This window comes from Nipponia nippon, unplaced genomic scaffold (assembly GCF_047370975.1).
Source record: "Nipponia nippon isolate SJK-2023a ecotype South Korea unplaced genomic scaffold, ASM4737097v1 scaffold_16, whole genome shotgun sequence".
Lineage (NCBI taxonomy): Eukaryota > Metazoa > Chordata > Aves > Pelecaniformes > Threskiornithidae > Nipponia > Nipponia nippon.
Genome location: NW_028262332.1, coordinates 10,377,852 through 10,394,879, shown reverse-complemented (window position 1 = coordinate 10,394,879; position 17,028 = coordinate 10,377,852). Strand labels below are relative to the sequence as shown.

Sequence of the window (17,028 nt, the reverse complement as noted above, 5' to 3'; positions counted from 1 at the left end):
CTTGATGAGAAGTTTGGATTGCTGCTTCTGAAGAGTTATAAAATTACTTATTTGACTCTACTTGATATGAAAAGGTTACAGAAAAGAAGATGGTGAGCCACTTGGGCGCTTAGAGGCCTGTGCAAAGTAAGTAGAGCTGATGGGGTTTTTGGTTGGTCGGTTGGTTTTTTTCTTTCCTCAGTGACTGAGCCAATGTTTTGCATTTAAAGCTTTAATTTAACTAAATGCTGGTTCTAAATGACCTGGATTTCCTAACATTCAACGCTCCTCCTTGCAAAGGTGGAATTCCCAGCTGACACATTAAGGAACTGGAGCAGTGCAAAGTAAATGCACTGTGGGTCTATGTATGCATTATGAAATTAGCCTAAGAATGTTATAGAGGTTTTCTGGTCTTTTGGTTGTTCTTAGTTATTGTTTTAATATTACATTAACTGGCATATTTATATTAAATTTCTTTTATTTTTTGAAGAGATTAAAATGTTTTTGTTTGTTAATAATTGCAGCTGGTCTTCTGATCTTCTTTTCTTCCTGTTTCTTCACTTTTATGTATGTATGTAAACAGAATTAGAGCCAAAGGTCATGATCTCTTTGGGAGGGAGATTTTCTTTAATTTATATATAGGTTCTCCTGGAACGTAAGTATTAAGAAAAGCTTCTTTATGCATGATAATTGGCATAAATCTGAAATGATTAATCTGGACGATTTTGCTTCATTACTGGTTTACTGTGGTCTGAACATTGGTAGACTTTTCCTTAGGTTTTTCTGGAATCACATTTGAAGATTTCTTTATAATTTCAGTTATGTTTAACTAATATTATTTTTAATCTGTTTTAGGTACAGGCCCAGCATGAGAGAGCCGCAGTCAGGGTCTGCTCATGCTGTGATGGACATAGGTTTGGTTAGTGGACTGGAAGCAAATACAGAAGATTTATCTACTGTAAGTATTAAAGAACTTTTTTACTGAAGTTTTTTTGACAGAACTATAATATTTACTGTTCTTCATCTTTTTTTGTTAGCGTAGTAGTGCAGATTTATATCATTATATCCTCATTGCTTCTAAACACTTCTAATACTAATGAGAATACTTCACCTAAGTCTAGGTTATGGATTTTTGATAGACTCAGAAGCTAGACATCTAGTTAAAGTTTGACATCTAGGCTCCCTCTGTTGTTAGTGGAAAGACAAGAGCGGAAAGGGAGTGGTTGTCATCTGCGTTAGGGGGGTGTGAATCAGCCTCTGGAGATGCTGTATCTGCTGCCTGCGAAGGGAGCACTGTTACTGTACACCTAACAGTTGGCTAAAGTTTGTGAACCGAACCTCAGCTGTGGTGCTTGTGTTCATCCAGCTCCTATGGACAAGCACACAAGTTGTAGTTAAAGGCAATCAGAGTTAGAGTTATAAGATTTAGATAGGACGCTATACGTGGACTCAAGTATTCTTTTAAGGATAATTCTCTCTTTAATTCTTTATTATCTTCATGTAATGAGTAAAAGGATAATTTCCTTAAAAGAAAACAAAAAAAACCAAGTGAGAGTATGAGCATTATAAAGAGGCAAGCCTAAAAGAAGTTTTTTACATCTCAGAGTTGTGTTAAAGCTACCGATTACAAAACCTTCAAGATCATCCAAAAATGTTTAACTTGTATAAAAGATTTTTCTCTGTTTTTCTCCCCTACAGCTTGCAAGTGGAGTTGATCAGTTGATAGCAGATTATGAGATAAAAGATGGACATGTTATTCTGCAGATAGACTCTGTATGTTATCCTTTTCATAACTGTAAGCACTACTGTAACTCTTGGGAATATTTTTGTTTCCTTTAGAGCTCCTTAATTCATGTGTCTTTCAAATAGGTGCCAGCGAATAATTTCCTCTGTGTTGAGTTCCGAGTAAGTGAGCTTTTCCAGGTTGGAATGCTAAATCCTGCCACATTCACTGTATACGAATATCATGCACCAGGTATGTGTTCCATGTCTTCAAATTCCTGTTTGTCTTTTAACTCTTTATTCCTCCTTAAAGACTACATTTTTCCTTCATCAACAGCTTTTTAATCCTTGTTATTTTAAGCTCTAGTAACTTCTGACTCACAAAGTTTCAGTGCTGACTTCTTGGACTTTGGTTTTTCTATACATAATTTTTTTTTGGATCTTCTAGATAAAAGGTGCACTATGTTTTATAACCCCTATGGAAATGAAAAACTTGTGAGATTGTGTGAAGGAGATGAATGCAAATGCATGGAAGGTAAATGTTTTTTAAAGATGTTTTCCCATTTCACGTGGTGGGGAAAATGCAGTGTAGTGCTTTGGACAAAACGACACTAAACACAAGGAAAAAATCCTCATAAGAACACAGCTGTTGCCCTCTCCAAATTTTACATTAAAAAAAAAAATTAAAAACCAGTGTGCAGTATGATCATGGATGTCTGACTGGATTAAGTTCAGGTGATTGAGGGTGTTATTTTGTATTTTAAATATTCATTGTTCCAGCATGCAATCCCATAATTACGGTGTTTCTCAGTTACAGTAGATTATCCCAAACAGGTAGAGGTTCGTGATGTTTTATATGAGGACATGTGATGACATTGTCTTAACGCCGGCTTTTTTCTCTCGCGATGTAGCTGAGTGTAGTAAAGTACAAGAGAGACTAGATCGGTCGATAACAGCTGATACCAGGAGAAGAGCTGCGTGCCAGAATGATATTGCATATGGTAATATTTCAATTGTCATTACCTATTTCACGTGCTCTGACTGAAATGTTTACTTGTTTACTACTGCTGCAAAACATTTTGTTCCAATTAGATCTTTAGTGATGAAAATCCAGTAGGCTTGACAGTGGCATCCAATACATGAAGGTGACATACTGAGCAGAGAAGAGCAAGTGCTGCCCATACGCTCTGCTGAATAAAAGTCACGTAGCCAGCGTTAGTGCACCAGCGAGCCTGATCTGATGAATTTTGCTAATCAGCCCCGTGTTTCTCTTGCTTGGTACCGTTCTAACATGACCATGTGGCTTCGGGGTCAGAGGAAGTAGTGGGCATCAGATGAGAGCATGGGTAGAGCTTCCATTAGATGAGAGCATGGCTAGAACTTGTTAATATTTCTTAGCCATACAGTCTATAGCTATAGCCATCGTTTTCCCAGAAATTAGTATTGTAAAGGGACATTATATTCTCCACCTGAGCATCTGTAAGGCATTGAGTATGTATTGCAGGAACAAGGAATAACAAAAAGGTTGGTTTGTGTTGTTCTGCAGTTTATAAAGTGAACATCTTATCTCGCAGTGAAGAAGGTTATTTTGTAAAGTATTCTGCAGCTCTTCTGGATCTCTATAAAAGAGGTGAGTGTCCTGTTCTTAATCCATTTAACAATTTATTTAGAGTAAAAGCTGTCTGGTTGTGACCACTGAAGCAGCTGACAAAAACCAGCAGTCAAACCTCGTCATTTCATGAGAGCAGAAAACCACAGCCTCAAATACAGCCTTTGAGAATTCTTTTGTGCCCTGAGAAGGGCAGTCTTTGTTTGATGTTTTTAAACATCTTTTCTGTATTATAGCTGTTGTTGACAAACCTAAACTGCAATCAGTTAAATATCTTTTATGTGACAAAACAAGGTGAACATATTCCATAATGAATTAATCAATTAATACAGCCATGAGCTGTTGTTTAAATGTCTCATTCATTCCACAGACTGCCCTCCCTTACTGTATGTACAACGATCGAAGTGGGGTGGTGTGCAAGGCTATGCCGTGCCTTAACTTCTAGCACATTTTTGTAGGTTGGGTACGTTTCTGCTTCTGGGAGAAAGGACTTTAGAATGTTCTTGGGCACTCACTGTCTTCCCTTTGGGAGAGGTAGCTGCTCATGGGTCCTGTGGAACTGGAGCTGATACTCATATTTCCTCTGCGTTTAAGCACCCAATATGTCCCTATAATTACTATAATAGAAAATTATTTAATGTACAAGAGGCTTATTTACCATTCAGATTTACTTCAAAAAAAATCTTCTACATGAAACATGTTTTATATCATCAAATTTTCCTATTCTGTAACGAGTGGCATATGGATCCCTTGGCTGTGCTGTACTGTAGAACGTTCTGGTGTTTTCTGTCTAATATGTGAGTGACTGGAAGTTCTCTTTGTGAAATTTTCCAATTCTTGACATTCTACTTCAGGGCAGGCTTTTGCTCAAAAAAATAATGAAATAACCTTTGTTAAAAAGAAGACCTGTACAGATGTTGAGTTGAGCCCAGGAGAGCAGTATTTGATCATGGGAAAAGAAGCCTTAAAGATAAGCATTGGTTACAATTTCAAGTAAGTAACTTACCATCAGAATGTGCAGAGATGTCATCTTAAAGTGCGCTGTGAAGTGGCAAGTGTTTGTATCTAATAATTCTTATGTGATATGTAATTGACTTAATTTTTTAAGTATTAGTTCGACCAATAGTTACACAACGTGTTTTCAGATGTGTACATTTAAACAGGATGATGAACACGAAGCAAGCAATTTCATATCGTAATTTTTTTCTGTTTGACATTTTCCTCCCCAAATCTTAGCAGCAAATGATCATTTTCTTTTGTCGTCTTAGATTCCAGTACCCTTTGGACTCCAGCACTTGGATTGAGTGGTGGCCTTCAAATACAGCATGCACATTTTGTCAGGAGTTTTTAAATACAATGGAAGATTTTGCTGAAGATCTCATCATCAGTGGCTGTTGATCTACTTGGAGAATTTTTAAATTAAAATTATAGATCAAATCTCATTTAAAAAAAAAAATCCTCAGCTGTTTAGTAATTATTTTCTGAACTTAACATTCATTAATAGTTCATCTTGAAAAACGGTCTTTGCTTGTATTTCATAGCCACGTTCTTATAACACAGTAACGTTCCAAGGATGATTTTTTTTAAGCTTGGATGGGAGAATAATGCAGAATACTGCAAAGACATTTCAAGTCAGATGAAGTGAAGTGGATCGACTGTAAAAACAAACACGGGAAGTACTGTCTTGTGCCAGAATAACACTTAGAAGCGTTAAAATCTGATGTCTTACTAAAACATAATCCTTCGTTCATAAAAAAAAAATAAAAGGAAAAATAAAATTGTTTATCAAATAATTTTGTTACAACTTTAATTTCCAAGCAAATTAAAAAAAAAAAAAATCTATCTAATGTAGCACAATAGCATCCAAGTATTTAGGACAAAAACCTTACTGCAGCCCTAGTTCCTTTACAGTGACTATTTTGGTGCTCAGTTTCCAACTTCATTAAAGTACTGTAGTGTGAGAATGATGGAAGACAACTCCTACACCTATTTCAGATTATGCCCAGAGCCGTACTGAAGCCAGGCACTCCTGACCCTATTGTGCTTTTTTAGTTCCCTTAGGCCTGCAGATGACAAAATCTTGCTCTTTTTACCCAAGCGAGTATCCAGGCATTTATCTTAACATGTTGAGAGACATTTTTCATTCAACACGTGGTTGGAGTAATAGATTTTTTTAAATTATACAGTCCTGAATATTTACTAAGCTTTAATAAATCAGTTTCTTCCAGTCTGTGTCTGAAATGCAAATATTTACTTTAACGGCGTACTGAAACAATGCAATGTGTCTCAAACAACCAACCCCCAGCCCCTGCAATGGAAATGAAACATACTGGAAACTTAGGGTTCCTACTCTGTAGGTTGGAACTGTTACAGGCAACTTAACTCGTTACGTTTTATAAAGAAATAAACTGAAGTTATGATGTTAAAAACCGGTCGGGAAGACCGTAACTGTACCTGGTGACATTTCAGTTGTGAAGTGAGGCTTATATGTGTTGAAGATACTCTCATTTGTAGAGCATTTTGGCATGGAAAGTTCTCCAGATAAGTAAAACATTCAATAAGAAGCTTTTTAAAATCTTATTTGTGTATGAAAGAGAGAACTTTCTTTACAAGTTTGTTGAATCTGCAGAGGCAGTTATTATTTGTGAAGTGGCAGTAGTATCTTCAGAGGATTAACAGTGTTTTCTAGGGAATTTTTTTGAGAAGAGCCAACGGAATGTTTTGTACGTGCCATGACAGTTTGTCTGATGGGACAAAAAGCATTTTTCTGAAGTGCTGCACAGGTATGCTGCAAAAGCAAAGCTATTTTTCATAAAAAGCCTTGATATTTTACAAATAATGAAGTCACACAATAACTTTCCACTCATCTCAAACCTAGGAGGATCTTAAGGGGTGTGTTACTCTACTTAAGAATTTTTTTGCAGTCTGTTACGTATATTAAACCAAGTTGGGCAGTCCGCTACCTTGTCTTCCTTGTTTATGTTAGATAGAAGAGTGCTAACTGTTTTGCTTATATGTTGTCTTCAAATCAGGCCTGATATGATGAAAAAAAAATAATGTGCTCCTGCTTTATAAGAGGTATTGTTTAATTAATACCAATATTCAGAATACAGTCACTATTTTGTAATTTGCGTGTTCACAAAGGTGGAACTGCCTGTGATGTTTTTCTCTGCAAAACCATTATCGAGAAAATTTCATCTTTTCTTGGTTTTTAGATTTCAAAAGTAGAAATTATACCCTCTTGCAGCTGGTTCAGTCTCTTAATAATATGAGAAAAATCCCCTTATAATAATGTAAATGTTGTTAGCCTAGGGTTAAAAGAAGGCAGTGTTAAACCAAGTATTAAAAAGAAAATAGTCATGCTATTACAATGAAAAAACAAGCATGTGATACAGGGGAATCCCGCTTCGAGAGAGATTAAATCTAGTGTTTCCCCTCACTGATGATGTGCTAAGAATTTCAGTCGTTAACCAGTTTGGTAAGTCCTCTTTCCTGACATTGTTCATTATTATTTGTTATATGAGATATTTCAACCAATTTTAAATAGTTTTGATGTTCTTGCATTTGCTGTTTCCTCTGCTAGATAGTGTTGGTGTGTCATCCATCTGTGTAGAGAAAATAGACTATTTTAAAACTAGCAGTATGTTTCTCACTGCTTGTATTTTAGAAGGACCATATTTTGGATATTAACCCTGCACTCTTGGTAAAAATTGTCTGAACAATTGTGATGGTAAATAACAATAGCATAACTGAAATTACAATGACATTCAGAACTCACATGGAATTGTATTTTGTTAGTATTCTTAATGGAACAGACTTTAATGTTAATTTAAAGAAAGCCCAGGTATGTCCATGGCATTGTATCATGCGTAAAAGCTTGCTTTCCAGATAGATGATGCTTTTTATCCTTAATTTTTACACCATGCTGCTTTAGTTTTGAAAATTCTTTTGCCAGGAGAAATGACTCCCCTTTTTATTTAGGCATGAGTATTTCTTACTGTATATGAAGGAATATACACAGCTCTTGAAACGCTCCCGGTTCTCCACTGTGACAGAAACAGCAGAGGGAGCACAAGAACATCATTTTCATATAAGTCCTGTAAATATTAGTACTTTACTTCCCCCTGCCCCCAAAAAAATCTTTTAAAAGACATTTTTCAAAAGTTCAGCTACTGAAAATGCTGCACTCATTTCCTAGAGGATGGAAAAAATATGTATTTTCATGTGTAGTGCCATAATATTAATTTCATGTCTGCTGGCAAAATTGTTTTCTTCATATCGCCCAAATTACTTGTCAAAAAAATTTGACTGCAAGACAGTAACCGCCCCACAATCTCTGAGATTCTTGGACAAATTTTAGCTTTACCAGAGATGGTATCGTAGTCAGGCCCGTGTAATAAAGTATGGTCAGAGGATGCAAAGCCTTTCCTGGCCAGGCTAGAGATCCGAGCACCCGAGAGGCCGCGAGCAGCGACACAAGCACGAGGCCAGGGTGTGGGACTCGTGCCGAGAGCTGCGTAATTGCCCCATTTCTGCCCCTGGAGAAGTGTGATATTTGAGAACTCAGAATGGGAAATGTACTTCAGTGCTGCTTCCTGCCTTTCACTAGATAATGTAGTCTAAATGCAGCTTAAAACCACAGAAATAAGGAAATTCAGCCTAGAAAGTCCTCCTTTTCTTGAATTAACCTGGGCGTTTTCTGGCAAGTGCATCACGTACCTGGTAGCATGTAGTGAGCGACACTTAAGCTCGAAGTTAAAACAGGTTATATGAAACAGAAGACATTTTCATTTTAGAATTTCCTGGAGTTTGTGATTGTAGCATAGACGCTTGATGTTTCAGCAGACTAGGTTACTCGGTGGTTTAATTTTATACGGTCAGCTCACTTCAAAAGCTGCTTACCACTGTGTACGTGGTGCTGATAACGACATGGCGAGTTTCTCAAAGTCTTGCAGTGAAAGACACTGACCTAGAAGCACAAGTAGGGCTGCTTCATGTAATGCGTTTGCATGAAGAGATCTTGCAATGCTGAAAAGTATTGGTAGCAAAATGTGTGCAGCAGCAGCCCAGAGAAGCAACATGTAAACCAATAAAACCTGTATGCAATAGATATGAGGAACAGAAATTAGGGAAATGAAAAACAATAAAACAAAATCTAGACCCATAGAAGGGCAACCTGTTTCTAAATTCGTAAGAGCTAACCATAATAGTCTTTGGTTTGCAACGCTGCCTTTTCACTCTTACGCTCCTTCGGCCTCTCCCTTCTGTCTTGAAATCTCTACTTCTGTAAATCTGTAGCACTGGAGGAGGATTTACCAGAACAAGATTTCTGAGGCAGCTCCCCTGAGGCTCTATTTTTGGGGCAACATATGGAATGATGCCTATTAGAGAATACCAGTTCTTGCGTTTTTCATCTTTCCTCTTCATTTGGTTTGTGTCTTCACAATTCAAATTTGTATGGTTTGGGAATGAACAAGTCGTTATTTCTCCAGCTTTCTCACTGTTTGGTTAGGTAAATTCTTACTGCAGTCCTTCCTTTTTTGATCTGCATTTAAGTATGCTATTACTGCATGTCGACTGACTGGCAGTTTATTTTGGTATATTCCCAATGCTAAATCTTTTTCTTTTTCTTTTTTTTTTCCCCTTCAGAATTATCTTAATGTCTGCAGTTTAAGTACAAGTATAACATCAAAAACAGTGATGACTTCAGGCTAAGCTTTTCCGTTTCCCTTCATAAGAAAACATACTACAGCACCTCTGCGTTTGGAAGTCTGGTGTCAAGCATTGCTGCGTAAGCCATGAGTAGCTCACACGCTTCTGAAGAACCTCTGGAAAACACGAATAATGCTTCTTCCACATGCATTTGTCCTCTGTGCAAAATGTTTCTGCAGCATCCAGCTCAGATACCATGTGGGCACGCTTACTGCATGTCCTGTGTCATCTGGTTATTAAGGTAATTCTATCATACAAAACAATGCTATTAAATATTTTCAGTATTCATCAGTCACTGCAAACAGAACTGTACTGTGCCTAGATGGGATGTTTGTGCAATATTTATAAACTCGCATTGTTGAAGGGGCTCTAGCCTCATGGCTAGTGGCTGTTCTGCATTGCAGTGGCCACCTTATGCTCGGTCCTGGTGGAGGAGCTGGAGGTTAAACAGGTGTGAAGAGAGTCTTGCTCTTCTGCTGGTACGGCTGATCTTGGCCTGCTGGTATAAAATTCTGTTTGTACAGCTTTGTAAATATATGCAGCCACTTCATGTGCTCTCTGTGAAAGAAACTATTTTATTCCCTAGGTTTTCCTTTTGTACTTTTTTTTTGAATTCTGCATTTCCGTTCCTGATGCTAACTGATGCTGGTTTTATGCTCTGCTTTCTTTTTTTTTTTTTAAAAAAAAAAAAGTTCCTAAATAATATTTGTGCCTTCCATTATTTGTATTTTAAGACCTAGCAGACTGAATCAATGTCTACTGTAACTCAGGTGGATTTACAACAAATGTTACTTTGGCATTTGATGGCTGAATTTGACAGTTAAAAAGCTTGCCTTGCCTCCAGGACAGTGGCAGGTGAAGGGCCAAATTTCCTTCCCACAGCTCCTGGCAGAAATCAGCTTGGTTCCCAGTAAAGCTGAGAAAGGAGGTTGATACAAAGTACAGTGGCACACATTTTTATCTTTATTGAATAGTTACCTAAAAGCAGCATATCCAAGAATTTTAAAATTACTGTTTTCCCTGTCTCTTAGGAATATCCTTGATCCAGAGTGTTTAATATGTGGAAAGAAGATAGTCACAGATGATGCAATTTTTAATTTTGGCTCTGTAAGTATTTTTTTTTTTAATCCTCCAAACTTTTCTAAGAAGCATAAGAAAATAACACTGTATCCAATAATAACTGGATATAAACTGAAATTGCAGAGAGAAGTACACTTAAATGCTTAGTGAGGTTGCCTAGGCAGTCCACCCGTAAACATTTCTACTTCTGAACTGTACGATACTGTTGTGAGGGTAACTGTGTATTGTAAGACCTAATTATCTCTCAAGAGTGATACATCTTCTCGTAAGCCCCTGTTTCTCGCATCTGATTATAAATGCAGAGATATTGACTCAACTGTCCCTGCTAAGGTGGAACCTGAAGATTTCTTTAAAGCACAATGGTGTCATTGCATGAAAAAGATCAAATGATATTCAGATGTCATAGCCATGGGTCATACTACTAAGCTATCAGTTAGTTAAAATAATTCCCATTCTTATTGCATGGAGTAGCTAAGATGGCCTTTAAGAGCTTTAATTTAAACTCTGCCTATATCAGTAATATACCTTTGCTCTGGTTACTAGTGTTTACGAGATTTGTATCAATCTGCTTACCAATTTTGTATTCACGCTGTGTGCTAGATAAAACCAGATGAAACCAAGAGCAAGGAGATTGAAAGAATTATAGCCAAGGGTATGAGCAAGAATTTTCTTCATTCGGGTCAATCGGATCCATATAAGGTAAGTCATAGTTAACATCTAGAAGGACAGTGTAAGAAATAATATTTAATATGTATGAGTTATAAGTAATTAATTTCCAGGGAAATAACTCCGTTATAGCCATGTCCCTTAACCTTAATGTATGTATAGCAGGGCCAATTCTGCATCGCATGGAAGAATTTGCTAAGACCAGTGGGACTAAATCGTCCCACAAGGCTGTGGATGGTTTCTGTTGCAACTTTAAGGGTTCAAAGATTTTCTTTGCCTCTACACTCTAGAGTACCTTGAATATCATATATGCTGAATATCAAACTGGTACGCAGTATAACACTGCAGAAAAGGACAGTGTTTTATCTGTCTTCGACACAGAAGGGTTGGTTTGTGGTTTTTTTTTGCATAAACAACATTTGACCTGAAAAAAACCTTAAAATATTCCAATGTTGGAATGTCTGGTTTTGTCAACATCTGTAAATCTCTAAGGGCTTTACAGAGACTAAAAAAGAATTGTCAGTACTGTGATGCATATAGTACTTAGAAATACAAAACTGGAACAAAAAAAAAAAATACTAAAAAGAACTTGCAGTGGATTCATTTTATGGACTCAAAGCAGTGAATTATAGATGAGGAAACTGTATTACCAAGAGCAGTCAAATGACTTTCTCAAGGCTACAGACAAGGCCAGTTGCAGGACTGGAACGTTGACTGAAGCATCCTGGCATTCAATGTGAGTTTATCAGACTGCAGTGACTCCAGAGAGAAAAGAAAGAGAAAACGACAAAGGAGGTGGCTACATAAGCACAACAAACACGTTCTGCTGTTCCCTCCCTGTGTCAAAAAGGCTCAAATGAGTGTTGAGTAATATTTTAAGATCAGGCACCAAAATACATTTTCCTAGTAACTGCTAATGGCAAAACAGACATCTGAAAGAATGTTGACTTTATCAAGCAGTCTTAAAATAGATGAAATCACAAAGACAGATGTGGTCTTCATGGGTTGTGTGAGACGAACCTTGGGTCCTGTTAGCTTATTCAGAAGTGTAGTTTTTGAAATGTAAATTACACTTTAAAAACTTTAAATGACAAGGAGCATGTCTTATTTTAACAGGTGACTTGTGAAATTTCAGTTCTCTTGATTTTTAGTGAGACAGACTGCAAAAAGGCTGTATTGCTCCTGAAGACCTAGGAACCTGATTTAAAAATTATGTATAAAAATGCTGCACTTAAGTATCAAATTGGCAGTAATTAGTTTAAAAAATGTCTTTAATCTTACTTGTTGTGTCTCTGTTTCTATCCAGGATTATCTATTCAATATATCATTGAGATCATTAAAATATTTTAAATATATGTATTTTAGATGTGTATATTTTTATAGCTATTTAGCCATGTGTGGTATGGAGGTGTGTATATATACCAATGTAGGAAGATTTACCTTCCTCATGTGGCGTGGCACGAGTTTCATATGAAAACCACGTGGGGAAAAGGTATATCTATGTCTTCATCTGTTTCACACATGGAAATTATGTTGGCAGACTTCCATCGGGCCTAGTTAGTAAGGCAAGAGAAGACGGAAATGACATGGGATTGATTTTAGAATCTACTGCCATGCTAACCTTAGCGACTCGTAGTCGGAGAGTTCTGAGGTACTAAGCAACTCACAGGATTAATCCCAGCAAAAATGGAAATTCTTGGAATAATCACTGCTTAGATGACTCATCTGTATTATGAGATGGAAATTATTTCAAAACACATTCTGTACTTCCGTGCTTACTGGGGATTCTGGACATCAGAAAGGTCTTTTTGTATCTGAATTGTACACCGTGTTTTTCTATTCCTTGGTTGTTTATATACATAATGTGCAAGTCTTCAAATGTTCCAGGCTTTGAATCACTGGCTAATAGCTTTAGCGGTTCCAGAAAAACGTGCATTTGACTGCTACACTTTGGTAGTCTACCCAAAGGCCAGCCAGCCTCTCTATGCGGAATTACTGGTCTGCCTACTTATCAATGCGCTTGCCCAGAAAAAAGCTGTGCACTTTAGTTCAAATTTATTCTCACATCTCCTAGAAGAGAGATGAGTGGCCTCGTCCGTCAATTCTGGCAAGATGCCAAGGGCCATGTATAAACGCGATTTTTATTGTCCTTTATTGACGTAATAGCACATCATAGTCAACCTAGGCTCCAAAGTGAACTTCAGAGTTGCTCCTAGTGACGTGCACAGATAATCTCTGAAAGCAGGACCCACTGAAGGCAATTAAATGAGTTTGGTCATTATACTTTTATTCCTTTTTAATATATTTCCCAGATCAGCCTTTGAATAAGAAAACTCACCAGATGCCATTCTAATGTGATTCTCCCCAAATACTCTTGGCAGATATGTAAGACCTGAATTCGTTGAATTCCTGAGATAGATAACAACAATTCTAACGGTTAAGACTATGTAAGCCTTTTAGTTCTTTTAAAAAAATCTATATTTCTGTAAGTCTCCATTTGTATTTTACTGATTTATTAGACAGCTAAGTGTCACAAAATGAACCGATTTCTCTCTTCACTTCATTGCAACCAGAAATGAATCTATTGATCCAAGCTAGTAAGTGACTTGAATAGACCAAATTCCACCCTATTATGCATAGTGACACATGAAACTCGCACTCTCTTGGTCTGGCCATGAAAGCTGCTGTGCTGGGCCTAACTGCTGTGACTAATTTAGGAAAAGAGCCAAACGGTGCCATTCTCTGGCTTTACTAGCAGTGCAGAAACGATTTTGTGCGTATAATCTTTCAGGATATGCCACAAGCTCTAAGTAGCCTTAGCCAGAGGAGTGCTCTGTCAATTTTTTTTTTTTTTTTTTTAATTAGGAATACCCTACAATTTTAGAAGAGGAATGCTAAATCCCTGTGGCAGGTTAAAATTCTTGCTTTTTAATACCTCCATGTATTTAAGCGACTGTCATAATTCTTTCTTGGCTGACCTGAAAACATATCGTATTAAATACCAGGCGAAAGAGAAAATTGCTTACATGAGCTAGTAGGATGCAAATGCAAGTCCAAGTTACTACATAATTTTTATTTTGTTATGATGGTACATGCAGAATCTGAAATCATCTGGAAGCAGAGAAATATTCACTTCGTCGCACTGAGTTGTTTGTTCAGTATATTTGGGCAACGTAAAGCCAGAATATCACACCAAAATTATTTTCTATCTTTGTATAGTGATTAAAATGTTCAATACAGGCACGGCCACTCTTCTGAGTCAGCAGGTGGGATCCTGCATTGGGTGGAGCAATGCAAAATCCTAGAACTGAATCCTTAGTAACGTTTCTTTCAAGTTCAAAAAATCTTTTTTCATGAATAATTGCAAACTCCCATTTCCACAAACAAGGAGCTGAGGAATCTACTGACAGGGGTCAGTAGATTCGTTTGTAGCAGGGGTGTGGAAGAGATGAGTGAAGGCATACTAAGGAAATCCGTTTTTTCTTTTGAGTGAATATTATTTTGTAATTTAAAAAAAATGGCGTGCTCTGAGAGCTGCCCATTTTGTGTTCATCCATCAGGAGCTGTCTCACTTGACCCTACCTACAGAGGCTCATTTTCAGTCTATGTAAATGTTCATGTTTATGCATGTCTCCTAGCAAAATGTGTTCTTAATCTCCTGCTGAATTCTTACATCAGAACACACTGAAATTTGGCACGGCCATCAGTTATTTTCCAGTAAAAAACCACCTTATAGGAGTTACATATGCTTTCAATTTTTGAGATATTTAATAATGTTTTCACCTCTAATTAGGAGAAATATCTGGGTTTGGCTCTTTCGTTCTCCTGGGAACTTAGAGTTTGGTTTTGCCAATTGCTGGGTCATTACAAAATTCCATTCCTTGTGTTAAATTTTGCTTTTCAAGTTCTGAATGAAGTTGGAATTTGGATACATGTTTAAGCAGTAACTGATTTCCTGGAAAATACTAAACTGAATTAAGCGCCACAACTGTCATAAAAAGAACATTCAAGTTTAGAAAACAATAGCAGAGAAATCTTGAGTAAAGGTTGCTATATTCCACCCTTTCTTTTCTAACCCAAGAAATATTTGTTACACACAGGTGGCTATTTTTAAAACAATTATATTTACCCATGTTCATAGCTGGAAGTCACGAAATGCAGGTTATTCCTAAGGTGCCGCGGTTCAGACTATATTTCCTTTATTTATTTGCTGCTAGACAACTAAATTGGCAATTTCTTTTGCAAGTAAAGCAAACAAAAAGTTATATTTGATGCACTTCGAATCAGCTGAGATATTAAACCACAAAGATTGGGGTTTACAATGGAAAATCAATTTTCCCTTAATGACAGCAGTTAAAAGTACTCCAAAAGAAACAGAGCGAGGTTCAGAGTCTGGGTTTAGCATGCTGCAAGCTGGTTTCAAGGAGCCCCGTCATGGACTTGCATTGTCTAATTTGGCTTCACAAGAGTAACCTCAACAGTGCGTTCTTTCCACTGGCTATTATATGTTCTCTGCAGTTTATACTCTGAGGCCATGGAGCACATCCTCAGCTAACGCCCATCAGTGTTGTTGCAATTATTTTGGAGGAGCTACACTTTTTATACTCGATATCTAAATCTGTAGATACAGTATTTCTTTAACTGAATCACAAAAAGTAAATGTGAACATTTCTTTCCAAAGAGAAAAATATTTTATAAACATCTCGCACATCCACACACAAGAAGATTCACGTTTCACTACGCCAGTTTATACCTGCCGAAATGCGATTCACAATATACAGACATAAACACCGCTGTCGGTGACAGACTGGGCATAAACCGCAGCTGTAACTGAAGACTCGCACTTACTACGTGCCTGCATTGCGTGTCTCTGCCAGCGTCTGATTAGCCAGTTCTCCTTCATTATTTATAAAAAGCAATATGCCATAAAAATGTCATTTTCACTGCCCAAATCATAAAATTTTCCATAAAAGCCTGCCGCTGTAAGGTCCTAGAGCATATTCAGCCCCAGGCTCTGACAGCTAGGTAGCAATAGGTATTAGTTTCCACCATTAGTGTAATTCCAAAAGTTTGGAGTCACCAGGCTATGCAATATTAAAAGGTGGTTTGCTTCTAGCCCCAGTTAGCTGGGGCATGTTAGAATAGTATGTATTGAATAATTGTTTGAGGTAACGTTTCCAGTTGCTTTTGCTGCAAGGAGGGGGATCCAAAGATACAGTTATAAACCGGAACTGGAAGTCAGGTCTGTTTTGGTCCCGATTCTCACTAAGCTTTCACCACACATCCTTCATGCCATGTTCAACGATGGTTTTGGGGAACCCGCCTTGGGTGATAACCACAGCATTAATCCCCAGAGTTCAGTGCTTGCTGGCAGATAAGAGCTTTCAAAGCAGCCCAGAAAAAGCATTAGCTTGGTGAAATTGAGGACAGGGAGCAAGGACTCTTGTGAAGGCGTGTACTCCCATTGACAAGAGAAGTCTGGAGATGTATTTGTGGCAGAGATTTCAATTCCTGGGATGAATCTCTTTGTACACAGTGACTGAAAAGGCAGCGCATGTTTATTTTCTGCACCAAGGACCTACATCTAGTCAGAGATGTATTTTCACGCTAAAACTTCAAACTCCATGAAACTTGCCCAGCTTGTGGTTATGCACAATTACTCAACCCAGGCTGACGGGGGAATCTTCTTTATGTCCCTGGTGTCATTTGTGGCTTCCTATCAAAGCTAAATAACTTCACCATTTCACAGTTTCCATATGACACTGAAGAAGCCTGGCAGGATCAGCTAAGCTTCTGTTTTGGTCAGGAATCTCAAAAACAAGCTAGGATCCAAAACTTCCCATGGAAACATGAGGGGTCAAATTAATCTGGGGCATAATCTAACAGGATTCCATGGATTCATACCAGAAATTGGGGGAAGGTATCTAAACCCACATGAGTTCAAAGCAAATTCTTAGAAAGCCACGCTCCTGCGTACGCGCTGTCTGTGCCCACTGGCCCCGTGGCCGCGGTGGTCCTGCCCATCTCCATGCCCAGTTCTGAACAGCGCCGGTGTGAGTCCCGGCAGAGGGCAGCCCAGCCCAGAAACGCTCCCCAGGCCCTGCCCACCAGTCCTGGGCTTTGAAGCAAAATATTCACGATAAGGGAAAACATTAGATGTGATTTTAGATAACCAGATTAAAAAATGCTGAATTTCCTTCCTGCGCATATCTTGCCACAAAGAAGATACAACCTTAGCTTGTGAAAACGTGTCACAATTC

General features: G+C 37.8%; 1 protein-coding gene across 1 annotated transcript in view; it reads left to right on the top strand.

The window, feature by feature from the left end:
- The window catches only part of C5 (complement C5), a 28,292-nt gene extending 23,287 nt beyond the window's left edge, over positions 1-5,005 (top strand). The window contains exons 33-41 of the mRNA XM_087753325.1: positions 75-126; positions 835-937; positions 1,678-1,752; positions 1,849-1,954; positions 2,150-2,236; positions 2,613-2,702; positions 3,248-3,331; positions 4,165-4,303; positions 4,579-5,005. Coding sequence (XP_087609451.1) covers positions 75-126; positions 835-937; positions 1,678-1,752; positions 1,849-1,954; positions 2,150-2,236; positions 2,613-2,702; positions 3,248-3,331; positions 4,165-4,303; positions 4,579-4,708 — 866 coding nt within the window. The 3' untranslated portion in view covers positions 4,709-5,005. The remainder of the gene's footprint in view (positions 1-74; positions 127-834; positions 938-1,677; positions 1,753-1,848; positions 1,955-2,149; positions 2,237-2,612; positions 2,703-3,247; positions 3,332-4,164; positions 4,304-4,578) is intronic.
- The last annotated feature ends 12,023 nt before the right edge of the window (positions 5,006-17,028 follow it).